Below are 15784 nucleotides of genomic sequence, written 5' to 3' on the forward strand. Positions count from 1 at the left end.
TGAATTAAAACAGTTTTATCATTAACATCGCAGCCTGCAGCTAACTCGGACGTGGTTTGCGATGGATCCGCTTCCACAATAGCCTTCAACTCTTCATTATCAACTTGAGTCTCAAGCCGTCCACGGGGCTTGTTCTGCAGATCGAAATTTCCAGAACGAAAACGTTGGAACCAAAAACGAACTGTGTTTTCTTTTGCAACACGACCGCCATACACATCATTCACCCTTCGAGTCGTTTCCGCAGCACTAGTGCCACGGCGGAACTCGTACTCGTAAATAATGCGATATTTTAAGTTTTCCATTTTGTAAAATGAGAGACGCAAACAGAAAAAAACAGAAGAAAAAAAACAAATGAATGACGCTCATCGAACCACAAATACATGAGTCTATAGCTGTACAAATTTGAATTTGGAATTCCTTACCAAAGAGGAGAAATTCGTGATTAAAGTGGCCAGTACGAAAAACGCCAATTTCATATGTAAGGACCTAATATATAGATAAGGTGGCAAACAAGCGTGCGGACATCTCAATTCGCCGAAATAGCAAAGCCATCGCTGCCCATAGACATCTGCAAATACAAATGGGTTGTCTACCTTTAATCAACGGAGAAGGGGACGTATTGGAAGGAAAATATCCTATTTCTGTGCGTCCCTTCCCATGATACATAACTACGAAAAACATAACCCTTCTCTCAGACGGGCATAAATGTCAACTATTGTGCGATGACCCTTTTTAATTGATGTCAATGCACCTTCTATGGTATAATTATCAATCTCACGATCTCTGACTCGACTAAACTAGTGGCACTTTCCCCAACCCGCTCGCCTGAAGCCACTCAAAACTTAGGTCATTGTACCACAAGTTTGTTTCAATTACTTGCACTTAATATATGTCTTAAGTAGTCGGAATAAGGTTTATTGTTTAACGCTACAAAGATAAATGTAATACTGTTTCAACCATCGGATTCCACTTTTCCGCAAGTTTGTCGAGAGGCTTATAAACTAAAATGACTTATTATATTATTTTGGAAAGGAACTATTTCAGATTTAGTCTTTTATGATGGTTAATAAAGTTCTGCCAACATTTACTTTGTTATAAAGCATTATATTTACTTTAAGAGATACAAGTAAGACAGTATTAAGATGAACCACAAACTATGAGAATGCGTAGATAATGGATAGCGAACCTTTACATATCAACCTGCCATTATTCTAATGAAATGTCTAATGAGGTCATAGACGTGCCATCGAATAATTTTGTGATTATTGGGTAGATTCCATTGAGGAGGGACGTTCGTAATTCATACAGATATCGTCATGTACTATTTTATGTAAAGCCATTTTTACATGATATGAATTGCTGCTCTATGACCCTGATAGTCAAAATTATTCCGTGGTAACAACTACAAATATGTGTGTCGATTCCCCAATTATTATTTAATGATTGTTAATTTGCAGCTCAATTATCATTCAGTTAAAATAGAACAATTTTCATTAAACCGACTGATTACGAACTCGCATTATTCACAAGTGATAACACACTAACGGAAATACACGTGTCTTTAACTTTAAAATGTAAAAAAAAATATTCGTATAGTTAAAAGAAAATCCTTCATAAAGGACTTGCAATTCAGAACATCGCGCGCGTTATTTAACACACTAAAATGTTATCAATTACATTAGATCGATAAAATATGATTAGATTATACTTTATTGAAAAAGGTTGGATATCGTGTGAGTGATACAGTGTCACTTTGTTCCTGTTAATGTGTACTAGACAAAGATGGCGCCCTGGATAGACCTGCCTTACGAGATCAGGAACGTCACGCCTGAAGAAGACAAAATTATCAAGAAATGTCTAATCGGTTCGTTCAGTGTTATACAATGAGTGCTTCAGTGTTGTATTTGTTTTGTGTTTTACTAATTAATAATTACTTAATAGAGGTATGTTTTGAAATGGATTTTATGCAATCCATCAAAAAGGAGATGGGATATATGGGTACAAGTCTGGTATTAATCTGGATCCAATTTTAAATACAGTCTGGAATGACGCATAGAGTCTTACTGACAATTTTTTTTTAATTACATGCAGACGGAGTCTCGTGCGACTCATTGTATTCAACAAAATTATCGACTCAAATGTTTATTTTTTATGAATATATCATAATTTACAAAATCTATATTAATTAACTTTTATCGCATTTAAAAAATCGAGATTAAACGATGACTTTGAATTTCATTTACGAGAAGTTATATTTGTAGGCCACAACTCTATATTTTATAGAAAAACCTATTACTCTGGGTTTTGAGTGCAGTGACACATTTTGACACATGTTGTTATATATACCTTACATCTATATATATAAAAGAAAGTCGTGTTAGTTACACTATTTATAACTCAAGAACGGCTGAATCGATTTGACTGAAAATTGGTGGGCAGGTAGCTTAGAACCAGGAAACGGACATAGGATAATTTTTACCCCGTTTTCTATTTTTTATTCCGCGCGGACGGAGTCGCGGGTAAAAGCTAGTACTCTATAAAACTGAAACGACCTACGTTAATGCAAGTGTCACGTCTCTAGTCAATCGAAACCCAGAATTCATAGACACAATTAAACATATAAACTGAACGCTATCTGACCCGGTGAGTATAAGTCAAAATAAATTATGACAGCTCCCTAGCGCCCTCCTATCAATGTCAAAAATGTGACACATTATTTTTTACTGTAGTTGTCTTGTATTTTTCTTTCTTTTATTGCATTTTTTATGTCTAAGTGGATTTTATTTATTTTTTGGCATATCTTACCGTGATAGCAGGCCCTCTATCACCGGGTCAGATATCCTTGTTTGTACTTTACGTTTATAATATACGTTAAGATTATATTCTAATAATTATTTCTATTACTATAACAACCAGATAAGATGTTTAAAATAAAAAAATAAATTCTTCATAATTTGAACAAAATTAGCAAGGAAAGAATAATTCTTTTTAACTGGTGTTAAAAATTGTCAATGCATTTTAAATAATGCGTTCCAAATGGTTTTGGAACGCATTATTTAAAATGCATTGACAATTTTTAAGATTATAAACATTATCGTTGTCCCACAAAGATAAATAAGTAATTTGTGCATTTTCACAATCTATTGCTACTGATAATTAAAAAAGTATTTTTTATACGGATATTTATATATTTTTTTTAATTATATCATAATACACACTTTGCGGGCAGTTTATAATTTACCTAGTTCAATTAAAAGCTTTTAGGTTCGCAGTATACCAATTTATTTTTTAATTTGATACTGATTATCAGTATGGTCTATCTAGTTCATTTTACGTATAATTTAGTTAGTTATATTGTTAACTAAATTAAGAACATTCCGGAACTCCAAGTATTTTTCGTACAAAAGTTTTTATACCAAAAAAAAATTTTTCAAACAATTGTGATGTGGTGGTATTTACAAATGTTACTGCGAAAACAGTCATTTATTATATTAAATCATGATAATTTTAAATTCGTTGCGAGAAGCGTTTAATTCCTGCGGTTTTATTATGGGATTACGGTGGATTTCATGATGTGGTCTATTTGCAACTTTTTTTGACTTAAAAGTTGCAAAGAGATATTCGGTCCATTATATGTACTTTAATATAACATACCTATAGATTATGTATCTGTAGTTATATATTATGTATTAACCTCTTCACTCTCATCGGTCGATTACTAATCTTATAAATAAAAAATGTTTGATAAAGTATCAGATAATAATTGGAACAAAGTTCAAAAAGTAAGTCGTGTTAGAGACTTCGTAATTTTCATATATTTAGATGTAAGATTAAAATCTTTATAAATTAAAACTTATTATGAAAAAAATCACAAGAAATATGATTACAATAATTAAGATTAAAATTACCAAATACAATTAAATATCCTACAAGTAAAATACGAATAATATTCCTTTTTGAAATGGAGAAAACTGTACACATTTCACAGAAATTATGCGCTAAAATACAGAATTAATTACGAGTTTATTAGGACAAATTACATGATTTCTCCAATAATCAGTGAAAGACATAAAAAATTATAATTATCTTTAATATTATTAATTATCGTAAATGACACATACCATAAATGACACCGTAAATGACACGTTAATTTGATTATGAAATGAAAAATTCAAACTTTAGCCACGTTATGGAAAAAGACAGAAGTGACATTGAAATAAATTTAGTAAAGATTAGGATTTAGTTACCTTAATTGTTAATATGTGCTTTGAACATGAACATTTTTATTTTACTACGTGCACATGCTTTTATGTATCGATGGCTCAGTGGTTAACTATTTGACTTGCAATCAGCAGGTCCTAGGTTTGAATCCAGTCATGTACCAATGTGTTTTCGAGTTTTGATTTACATATGTACATTTATACGACGTTCTTACGGTGAAAGAAAACTGCAACCTGCACATATCTGGCTGCGTGATTGACTATGGCCTAGTTACTCTTAACTAAGGGTAGGCTCCGAGCCTCTCGGGGGGGGCATATATTGAGCTGATGATGAAGATGACATGCCTCTGTCGTCTTTTTAACTTTTTCATGTTTCTTTTTGTAAAAACCCTACAAACATATAAATCCATTTAATTATTAATGTTTGAAACATAAAAGCTCGCTATCAATAACAAATTCACTTATCAATGGAGCATTTGAGTAATAAAGTAATGCATAATCATAAAGATATGAGCAGAGATAGAGGCGATCTCACGCCGGCCTTGGAAGGAATCAACTTTATCAAAATACCTGAGAAGGTGCGATCGATAAAACCGACTTTCATACGATTTTTAATGCCATTAATTGACGAATATTAAAATTATGTTATTGCTGCATAATCCTACAGAGCATTTGATCAGTCTACTAGACTACGCCATAGAAAATAATAACGCTAAACTATACAACTTTCTTTCTATTGCATTAAAATGTAACTTAAATTAATTTTGCGTCTAAAAAAATCCTTTAGGTCTTTCCAAAGTTTTATTATGTCTCGAAAATCCTGTCTCGTAGTAAAGAGCGATAATTCTACACTCAAATAGAAGGAAATTTCCGTGCATAGTCGCGGGATATAACTAGTATAAATACCAAAATGCGGAAGCTCAGCCATTCCTAACATATCGGTCAATACCGAGTCTGATATGTTAAGATATAAGAATTGATAGCCTCAATTAAATAACGATTAAGTACAATTGACGTAATATTTTGAGTGCACGCGCACTTGAACTGTGAATCATGTAATCATTGCAATAAATTGATAATTACTAATGTACATACAAATTCTTACCTATTAATATTGTTAAAGATAACTTTGGTATGAAAATTTCATCACCAGCCTTTATCCGTAACCTTGAATGAAAAAAAAAATAACATTTGAAAATTTTATTTAATAAATTAAAATTTTCAAATGTTATTTTTTTTGTCTTGTAATTTTTTGAAAAATCACTTAATAAATTTTGTACTTATAAATTCAGAAGCAGTACTGAATAAATTTCTTTCCCCTTTGATAAAAAAAATTAAAGTAATAAAACTTTTTGTTTTTATAACATACTAGCTTTTACCCGCGACTCCGTCCGCGCGGAATAAAAAATAGAAAACGGGGTAAAAATTATCCTATGTCCGTTTCCTGGTTCTAAGCTACCTGCTCACCAATTTTCAGTCAAATCGATTCAGCCGTTCTTGAGTTATAAATAGTGTAACTAACACGACTTTCTTTTATATATATAGATATTTTTTTTAAGTTACTGGTATCTTCAATTCTTCGTCTGATCGAAGCAAACAATTAAATATTCCTATTTTTAATTTCCAGGATATACGAAACCATTTGTAAAATGCGGTAAGAACGAATACGTGATGGCGGCGTCGTTTAGAAAACACGCGGAGGAAATCTACAACCTGGAAGTGAGGCCTGACGACATCTGGGTCATCACTTTTCCAAGATCAGGTGTGTTATAACAACATTATTATCCAAAATAGGCCATAGGCCTATTCCTATTCCACTTACCAACCTTTGGAAGAGAACGGAAAGGGGAATGAATTCCGCGGGATATAAATATCCTTATCATGTACATTAAAGTTAGGCAACGCATATGCATGTTTTGAATCATCGCAAATATCTATAGAGCGTCGGTGGCTCATGGGTTAAGGACTTGTAATCTGGAGTTCCTGGGTTCGAATCCTACCATGTATCAATGTGTTTTTCGATATTCGATTTACATATATACTTTTATCCGAAGTTCTTACGGTGAACAAAATCGTGATGCAACCTGCACATATCTGTTAAGAAATTTAAAGATATGTGTGAAGTCAACCAAACCACGCTTGATCAACGTGGTTGAATATGGCCTAATCAAACCTAACTTAGTGTAGGCTTTGTGCCCCTCAGTGGAGACGTTATAGTGAGCTGATGATAATGAAATATCTATGGGCAGTGGTCACATTGCTATGATAGCGACATCTGGTGGTGATTATATTTAGATAGAGATTTCTTTTTGGCAAACTGCAAACTGTTACCGCCTCATATTGTACACCCTACATTATAGGTATTTAATCATGTTAAGGATGACTTCTGTGATCTAAAAAGTTCTCCGGACACTTTTTAGCCGACTTCAAAAAGAAGGAGGTTATCATTTTTTTTTTTTATGTGTGTCACCGCGAAACGCCGCCCCTGGTGGTCCGATTTTGATGAAAAATATTTTAATCGAAAGGAAGTGCTTGCAGATGGGTCCCATTTTTTTTTTTTTAGTTAATCGTTTTTTCATAATAAATAAAAGTTACCACGTAACGGTTTCAATACAAACAGTGATAATAAAGCAAAAACTACATGGATTAATCTATAGCGAACCATATCAAACGCCTTTGATAACGAATAGAGTGTTTGCGTGTACATGAGTACAGCACTCGGTTTTGTTTTTACAGTTAAAATACAATGTAAATATAAATACTAGTTCGTTCGATATTCGTCTTTTTTTCGGGATTCAATTCAGCTAACACATTGATTGCCGCCAACTGGCATGAGTAACGTAACGTAAATGTTAAAAGAAATAATGGTAGTGGCACTGAATGTGTTAAATGCAATTCAACATTCGTTTTTAATTAAGTTTAAAGTTGGTAATTCGAATTCATAATATGCTGAACTTCCTTCAATTACTTAAATATTTACAAGCCGACTCGATGTACCAATTTTTTAACCGACTTCAAATATGTTCTTTATTTATTGTTTTTACCTTTTTTTGATAGACTTTAATTTCGGTTCCGATTATCTATACCTGATATTATTCGATTGGCCTAATATTAAGTGTTACATTTTGAAACGGCGTTTCGGTTTCTAATAATACTAAGCTGACACATATCACGATAAAAAAATATTCCTCGAGTGCGTCTGCGATGTCCAAAGATTAACATTAGTCATTTTCGAAATTACAAACCAAATCCACTTGTTTCCACGGAATGCTTCAATACAGAAATATATTAAGGTAAAAATGAGCACATTGTGTGATCCTTCATGTACTTACGAGAGTTCAACAGCTTAAAAAAACTTTTTAAATGTTAGAAACCATGGTTATGTCAAATGCCAGAGTGATTGACGAAGGTCTATCTTATGGTAAGTACCAAGTCCCTAATTGGGGAGTGAATGAGCTGATAAGTTACATTTATTTTTTAAAGAATTACTGCCGCAAATCTCCAAAAATTTTCGCCTTCAATATACATGTTGATAAAATCTAATGCTGATAGCCACTATCAGATAATATCGTAGGCCAGAAATTATCAAAATGGAGCGAATCGTAGAAATAAACGCAGTCGTAAAAATCTAGATGCAAAAAGGTTGTAACTGGATAACGTAATTTGACAAAATAGAACATGATATTTAACCTTTTTTGAATCTAATCAACCATGTGAGTCGGTAAGAGAGGCGCCACTTTCGCGGTTAGTTCTGTCCAAACAAATGTAAAACCTACATATGCATAAGAAATTATGTACGGAAAGGATCTTTTGACACTTACTTGACATTGAAAAGGGGGGCGTTTAGTGAACTATCATAATTTAGTTTGATTTATGCCCACCGGGTAAGATAACTTTATCTGTCTATAAAAAGAGAGAAAATAATATATTTCCATATGTTACAACAGTGAATTTCAGTGGACTTACGCAAGTTATTTATACCGTAGAATATCGAAAATCGTATATCGATCGTTATAATGATTTGCATAATCAATGTAATTTAAAGTACAATCGAACTATATTATCAAAGAAAGATAAACTAATACTGTTGGTTTATAAATTGAATATGACATAATTATTAAATGACAAAATATATTGCATCGATAAAGAAGCAATAAAGTAATATTAACAACGACTAGTTATTAAGCCATTTTTATAAATTCTAGAATTAAAACCAGGTAAAATCAATTTTTACATTGCTCAAGTTGTATTGTATACATATTTGATTTACATAAAATTTCTCTATTCTGAAGTTTCTAATGCTTTCTGAAGTTTTTCTGATAAATGTACCTTTTATCATTTTTAAATGACGAATCGTGTGTTATATTTTCCATAACATAATATAATCTATAATTAGTCATCAATGACCACTTCAAAACAGACAGTTGTTAAATCACTATAATTATTATATTATTCACAAATAACTGAATAGCAATGATTCATAATTAATCTTACAAAGATTATGAGTATAAACGCGAATGTTTACATGGATGGATGGATGTTTATTTGTTTGAAGGTATCTCCAAAACGGCTCAACAGATCTTGATGAAATTTGCCATAGATATAGCATACTCAGGAAGAAGACATAGCCTACTAATTAAGTTTTTTTTTTTTAAATCCAGCTCCGATACCGGACGGAGCTATTAATTTTTAATTAGATGTTCACCAATATGAACATTAATTATATTGTTTAAAAGAAGCATTTTATCGCACTATTTTTAAAAGAACAACGCATTTTATCTTGCCCCAACACTGAACCATGAAATAGCTACAAAGGAGTTCCTATACCTAGTTATGTGTATAAATGTCACTTTTTTATTCTACACAAATTAAGTTCTCCGTTCGTCTTCTAGATTTCCTGCTTACAGCAACTTTTGCACGGAACACAGTGTACTACTGTGGTCTGCATATTTCATTCCTTATTGTGCAATCTTCTAATATTACGCACAAGCTCTGCTACAGTAATGATCATTAGTACAGTCGCTTTAAGATATTTGTAATTTAATAATTAAAAAATTTCGCTTTCGTATCACATACTTTTAATGGATTAAAGTCCAATGATAAACATATGTGGAAAATATGTTTCGTACTGATATCTAAAGTCTTATCATTTCAAGAAATTATCGAAACAAAAGCATAAAAATATTTTTAATGTGTTAATCCGATACAGTTCCAGCATTACGTGCATTTTAAGTGCATTCATATAAATAATAATTTGTTTATCTTCACCTACTTTCTTTTTGCCACACCCTACTTTGACTTTGTACTTAATTATTACTTTATTTACATAGAAAAATAATTATATATTAAAGCTCACATATCTTTTTAAGTACTTATTTAGTGGTCATTGATCCATTACCTTTATAAAAAATGAAAGTTTTCTTCAACACTGAAATATTACAAGCACATGTCAACCTTCAGTCTCTTAAAAAAAGGCGACAGCGGCATTAGCAGTGGAAAGTTAAAAGTGTAACCAACAAACATAATCTATATGTAGATGATCGAATGTAGTAATAAAAAAGTTGTGCTATGAACGTGGCAAATAGCACTTGCCTAGCCCCTCTTCATTACAGTGTCTCAAATATAAAGATCTAATTCATAAAGGTATATACCAGGGACTCCCAATATCGACTCCCTGGGGTCGATATTGAAATTAAAACATTCCTATTTCTCACTCTGTTTTCTTCTATTGATCTAAGTCGCAATGTATAATAATAATAACAACAATTGATCTTAAAAGTAGGTAATTTGACCATGGGGGTCACTTGTCCAAAATAGTTTTGGAATCCTTGGTATATACCATGTAGAATATGATGTGTTTCATAAATTAACAAAGCGACCGTATTTTTCAGGTACGACATGGACGCAGGAAATGGTCTGGCTCATAGAAAACGATTTAGACTTCAAAGTTGCCAAAGCAAAGCCGCTCCATGAACGATTTCCTATGTTGGAGTGAGTATTACATGTTTTGTAGCTATGTAAACTTGCTACCATAAATTGAGATGTACATTAATCGTGGTACAATTTAAAGTCACAACAATTAATTTCAACAATTTAAATTTCAAATTAATAAAAAAGCTCATAATACATACAAAATTTAGTATTGAATTAGAAATTTTAATTACATTTAAAAAATATTAATTTTCCGTTTTACGATATTTACTTTAATAAAGATAATTTAAAAGTATCTATGGTATAAAGATGATAAATAAGTCATAAGAAGAAAAAATGTGCATTATTAGTAAGAATCGAAATTATCTAGTTTCCTAACAATTGTATAAGCACAACTTAAAATAAATAAAATTAATATATACCTTAATCTTATCCGCACTAATAACCAAAATATATTTTTGTGATTTCAGAGTAACAGCACATATACCACAAGTAGCATTTGAGTTAATCAAAGTAAACTTTATGAACTTAGCTTATTTCCAAGGCTTGAACCATGCCGTTAGGAAGCCCAGTTGGAAAGCGATAGCGGAAGCCCCATCACCACGGTTCATCAAGACACATCTGCCACTGTCTATGTTACCACCCAAATTGCTGAGCACAGCTAAAGTCATCTATGTCGCCAGAGATCCGAGAGATGTCGCTGTATCATATTATTACCTTCACAAGATGATCGCCAAAACTCTAATGCGAGCAACCTTTCAGACCTTCTGGGAAGCATTCAGAAGAGACCTGTGTAAGTTCGTTGATATTTTATAAACGAACTCTCTCCTCGCGGCATAAAAAAAACTTAATAAGTATTCCAGTATCCATTAATTCCAGACGATGTTCTACATCTGTGCCAAATTTCATCAAGATCCATTGAACCGTTCCGGAGATACCTTCAAACAAAAATCCATCCATCCATCTAAACATTCGCATTTATCATATTAGTAAGAATAATAAAAATAACATGTATTAGTGCCTTACAATATGTTTTTCTGAATATTTCCAGTGCCATGGACACCGATTGTAGCTCATACAAACGAAGCCTGGGAAAAGAGACACAATCCGAATCTCCATTTCATTTTCTACGAAGATATGATTAAGGTAACAATAACGAAAAGTTTATACCAATGTCTTTGTCGTTCAAAGGGGTCCTTTAAAGTTCTCGGTTAACGCTCATTTAAATTTAATTTCATTAAACTGATTTCAACTAAGTTATAACCACTTCTTATATAATAGAACAGACTGAGTTATTCCTTCCATGTTATGCAATTATTCCGGTGGATGCAAAGGAGCCAACTGAAAACCAGCGCAGGGACTGCTTTAGGCCGTCTCTGCATACACTAAGTTGGCCCCTTTTACCACATTTCTCTTAAATTATTTTCATAAATATGTGCTTTTTTTCTCTTGTACTTGTGTGGTAATAAATGAGTTTCTTTCTTTACTTTTTTCTTTCTTTCTTTCTTTCTTTAATCAATATGATGCATTTATTCGGATTACGTAATATGACTTGTTGTACAAGCATTATTAATAGTAGGTAGTAATAAGATAATAAATTATTATTACTTGTAAATATCATTAAAAGACATTAGTTAAAGATCTCTGTAATTTCTTGGTAATTTTGGGGGCGTTACAAAATAAAAAATAAACTATGAGAATTACTCTTTACATTTTAAAATCCAAATGAATTGTCTTAAATAATTTTTCAGGATCTACCGAAAGAAATTCGTGCGATATGCAAGTTTCTAAACAGAAAATATTCGGCAGACAAAATAGAAACTTTAGCAGAATATCTCAGTTTCGACAGTCTGCGAAAAAACAAAAACGTCAATAACACGGCTGGTGATAATACTGAAGTACAATTTCTTAGAAAAGGTAAATATTTAACCATCTAATATTAATGACAGCACATTTTTTTTATATCATAAGGTGGCAAACGAGCAAACGGCCACCTGGATTCGCCGCAATAGCGAGGCGACCGTTGCCCATAGACATCCGCAAATGCAGATGCGTAACGGAGAAGGGGACGCACAGAAAGAGGATATTTCTCCTTCCTATGCGTCCCCTCTTCCGCCAAATCCATTTCCCCTTCCCATCCTTTCCTATTAAGAAAAGGATGGGAAAGAGGACAAAAAATTAGGCCTCCGGTACCACACTCATCAGACGAAACGCGGAATTGCTTCCACTTCACGCCTGTCTTCTGTGTGGTCGTGGTATTGCACCGACTCGGCCAATTCGTGCACCCAACAAATATTCTTGTTGCGGGATCTACCACTCATTAAAGCACACGAGCACATATTTCAATTTCGGATTATTCTATTATATTTTATTCGTCAAGAAATTTAAAACTTATGATCCCGTATGAGAAAATATTGTTGAGGCGTCATTTAACTCAAACTTGGATAGTGACACATGGGTCTACAGTTGAGGTATTTGCGTGGATAACCTATTTTTTGTCAATTTTCAGGAGAAGCAGGTGGTTGGCGAACTCACTTCGATGCCGAAATGGAGCTGCAAGCTGAGGAATTTATTTCAACGCGTCTGAGAGGCCTAGACCTCTCTTATCCATCCTTCCAATTGAATGAGACCGAATGCTCCCATTTGTAACTGTTACAGTATTAATATTTATTAATAAGACTGATTCTATAGAATGCAGTGAAAACATAAAATGCTATTTCCACTTAGCGATTAACCGCATGATTTTATCGTGCGCGCCATCACTAAAATGGTCGCGTGTCTTAATTCTATGAAAGTGACTGCAAAGCATAGCCACAGTTCAGCGACTAGACGCTAAGTGAAAATAGGCACTAAAGCTTGTCATCATCACGTCTTTAAAATTATACTATTAATGTACCCTTAGCTAATTTTTAGAAACAGAAGAACAGAATTCCTAATTTTTTTGTTGATGGGATTCCTGTAGTTGATGAGAACATCAGAAGACTTCGATCATCGACATGAAAAAGTAGATATAATAGGAGCAAATAGTGTCCTGATTTTAAATGATCATTGTGTTTATACAAGTAATGTTGCCACTTTTAAAATGTGGAAAAGAAATTCTTTTAAAAAAATACAAAAAACTAAATCATTTAGATTGAAGGAGTTCCTAATTCTAAGTCTTTCTTACGTCCACCTCTTAGAAATTTAAAGACATAGCCTATAAGTCTATCCATGTGTTCACAAAAGCTATATAAAATAAGTAAATATTGAAGTTTTCAATTGTGTGTAATTTTCTATAAGAGTAAAAAATAAGTCTCGACGTATTTTCTACCTAAAATTACCTCACAATTACCGTTAACTAAAAACATTTTACTAAAGTTATATTATTTTGTTAAATAAGACAATTTCTAATTATTAGAATAATTTAATATTCGTATAAGTTAATATAAGTTATATAATGTAAATGTTGATAAAAGATACAATTTAAAACGAGATATTTTATTTATTCATCATTTTGTATATTAAAATGAACTGTTATATGAACAAAATTGATCGATCGAAATTCTAGATACGTTGTCAGTTAGCGAGTTATAAAACGGAATACGGCGAAGTCAATTCTTGATACTTGTTCAAAGTTTCTGTATTCCCCGGAACCTGCGGTTGAAGTACGAATGCACTGAACTAGTTTTGAACTTACGACATACCAATGGTTATCATGTGAGTCTATATTAACAATGATTGAACAGTGAACAAGCATATTGAACTGCTAATCAAGCTTTTGTAGTCTGTTTTATAAAATTAAATGTTATTTAATCTATGGTATTGAATTGCTGTCAAAAGCATCAGTCGTCTGTACAAGACCGCAATTTTGGAATCTACAACAGTCACTAAATACAAAAAAAAAATTCAAACATTAAATGGCTATTAAATTGATGTCACTATTATGATAAATTTGACCTTGGTAACCTTGTTTATACATAGTGAATCTTAGTTCCCCTAAATCATCCCTCAAAGTTCCAACAATCTTTAGGAATTGTAAGAGCGCATGACGTCACCAACTCACAGCCCCTTACTCTGCACTTCGTTGTTTGAAACACGCAGTAAATCAAAACGGACTTTGCAATAATCTTGCGCGATAAATCATACAACTCGCAAGTCGGGGTTACATTGGTCCCGTGTTACTAACTTACTCTTGTTTCAGTTTCTTACAGTTGCACTGTATTGGAAATTAGATTTTGTTTTGTTTTACGTTTTCTACATAACGTGTTTTTTTTTTTTAAATTTAGATGCTAGAAGCTAGCAATCAAAAATTTATGTGACAAATATAGAACATAGTCTGGAAGAACACATAGTCTACTCACTAAGATTTTTTTTTAATTCCGTACGGACAAAGTTGCGGGCAAAAGCTAGAGTTAAAATAAAAAAAACACTCAATTTTTTTTCAATTGATAGTACAATAGTTATATTCTATCTTATTTAATATAGAAAAATTATTAATAATTATTCAACATTCTATTAATTAAACTATTTGTATACCAAACAATATAAATAAAGTGTTAGTAACAATACCTACTACAAATTTAAAAACGTTCACACAAGCGCCCCAAGTTTCTAGAACTTTGTTCTAGTGACGGAAGCGAATGTTTTACTGTAACATTTGGAACAGGAACACAACACGTAACTTAACTCGTACTCAAACTATATAATTTCATTGTTAATTCAAAACAATTGTTTTTTCTCATGCAATACTAGAAAACATATTATAATTGATGAATTTATATATCTGACAGAATTTATATAGCTGTCGCCCGGGACTCCATTCGCGAGAAACTAAAATAAATCTTAGTAAGTAGCCTATATCTTCTTCCAGACTATGTTCTATATCTATAACAAAGTTTCAGTGAGGTCCGTTTAGCTGTTCTGGAGATACCTTCTAACAAACATCTATCCAACTATCCAACTTAACATTCGCTTTTATAATTTCAGTAAGATAGTAAGATTTTATCTTAATTCTCATAAAACTATTTCCAGCCTTCCTTTGATACTTGATAAAATTATCACATTATAACCCTTTAAGTAGGGCATTTATTCCAGGGCAGTATTCAGGCATGGCTACCTCGGTAAAGGGTCGATCACGCCACGCGTCGCATCGCTGCGGTCTAATGGGCCTCGTACGCTCTAATTCACAAACAGTTTATGCGTATGCCTAAGTACAAAGGCTATCAGGTTTTCAGTTCAAGGCTTTAACAAAAAAATATATATTTTTAATATATAACTTAGGTGTAGCAGTCGCTTTTTGACAAATGAGTGGTCTTTTTGACTGACTTTAAAAATGAGGTAGCTGTCAAATCATCTCTGTATTTGTGTAAAAAAAAAAAAGAATAAATATTTATCTAGTGTAACAAACAAAAGTGATAAAAAATGTCATAGTATCGTAAAGTTGAACTTAAGACGATACACCAACAGTTGTTGCAGTCCAAGCGATAAATTCCTCCACCTCCCCCTTCAATGTTCTCGCAACTGACCCCCTCAGTTGCTGGAACTTCGTTTTTGTGACGGAAGCAACTGTTTCACTGCAACATTTGGAACGTGGACAAAACTTCACAAACTTCCTTCTATCGACCAAAGGCGAACAAACAATTTTGACATCGATT

General features: G+C 32.6%; 1 protein-coding gene across 1 annotated transcript; it reads left to right on the forward strand.

Annotated features, from left to right (window-relative positions):
- The first annotated feature begins 1636 nt into the window (after positions 1 to 1636).
- LOC106708002 (sulfotransferase 1C4) lies at positions 1637 to 13465 on the forward strand. Its single transcript, XM_014499454.2, has 7 exons — positions 1637 to 1864; positions 5848 to 5982; positions 10112 to 10211; positions 10622 to 10944; positions 11203 to 11297; positions 11903 to 12068; positions 12661 to 13465. Exons 1-7 carry the CDS (start codon positions 1783 to 1785, stop codon positions 12798 to 12800), a joined length of 1041 nt encoding a protein of 346 aa, XP_014354940.2. The 5' UTR covers positions 1637 to 1782; the 3' UTR covers positions 12801 to 13465.
- Positions 13466 to 15784: the final 2319 nt, after the last annotated feature.

This window comes from Papilio machaon, chromosome 10 (assembly GCF_912999745.1).
Source record: "Papilio machaon chromosome 10, ilPapMach1.1, whole genome shotgun sequence".
NCBI classification, from domain to species: domain Eukaryota; kingdom Metazoa; phylum Arthropoda; class Insecta; order Lepidoptera; family Papilionidae; genus Papilio; species Papilio machaon.

What these genes read in the sequence shown, in the direction of transcription:
- LOC106708002 (XM_014499454.2), top strand. Translation starts at nt 1,783, where the DNA reads ATGGCGCCCTGGATAGACCTGCCTTACGAGATCAGGAACGTCACGCCT. An exon ending in TCTACGAAGATATGATTAAG is followed by an intron (nt 11,298 to 11,902) that starts GTAACAATAACG and finishes ATAATTTTTCAG; the next exon opens with GATCTACCGAAAGAAATTCG. An exon ending in AGTACAATTTCTTAGAAAAG is followed by an intron (nt 12,069 to 12,660) that starts GTAAATATTTAA and finishes GTCAATTTTCAG; the next exon opens with GAGAAGCAGGTGGTTGGCGA.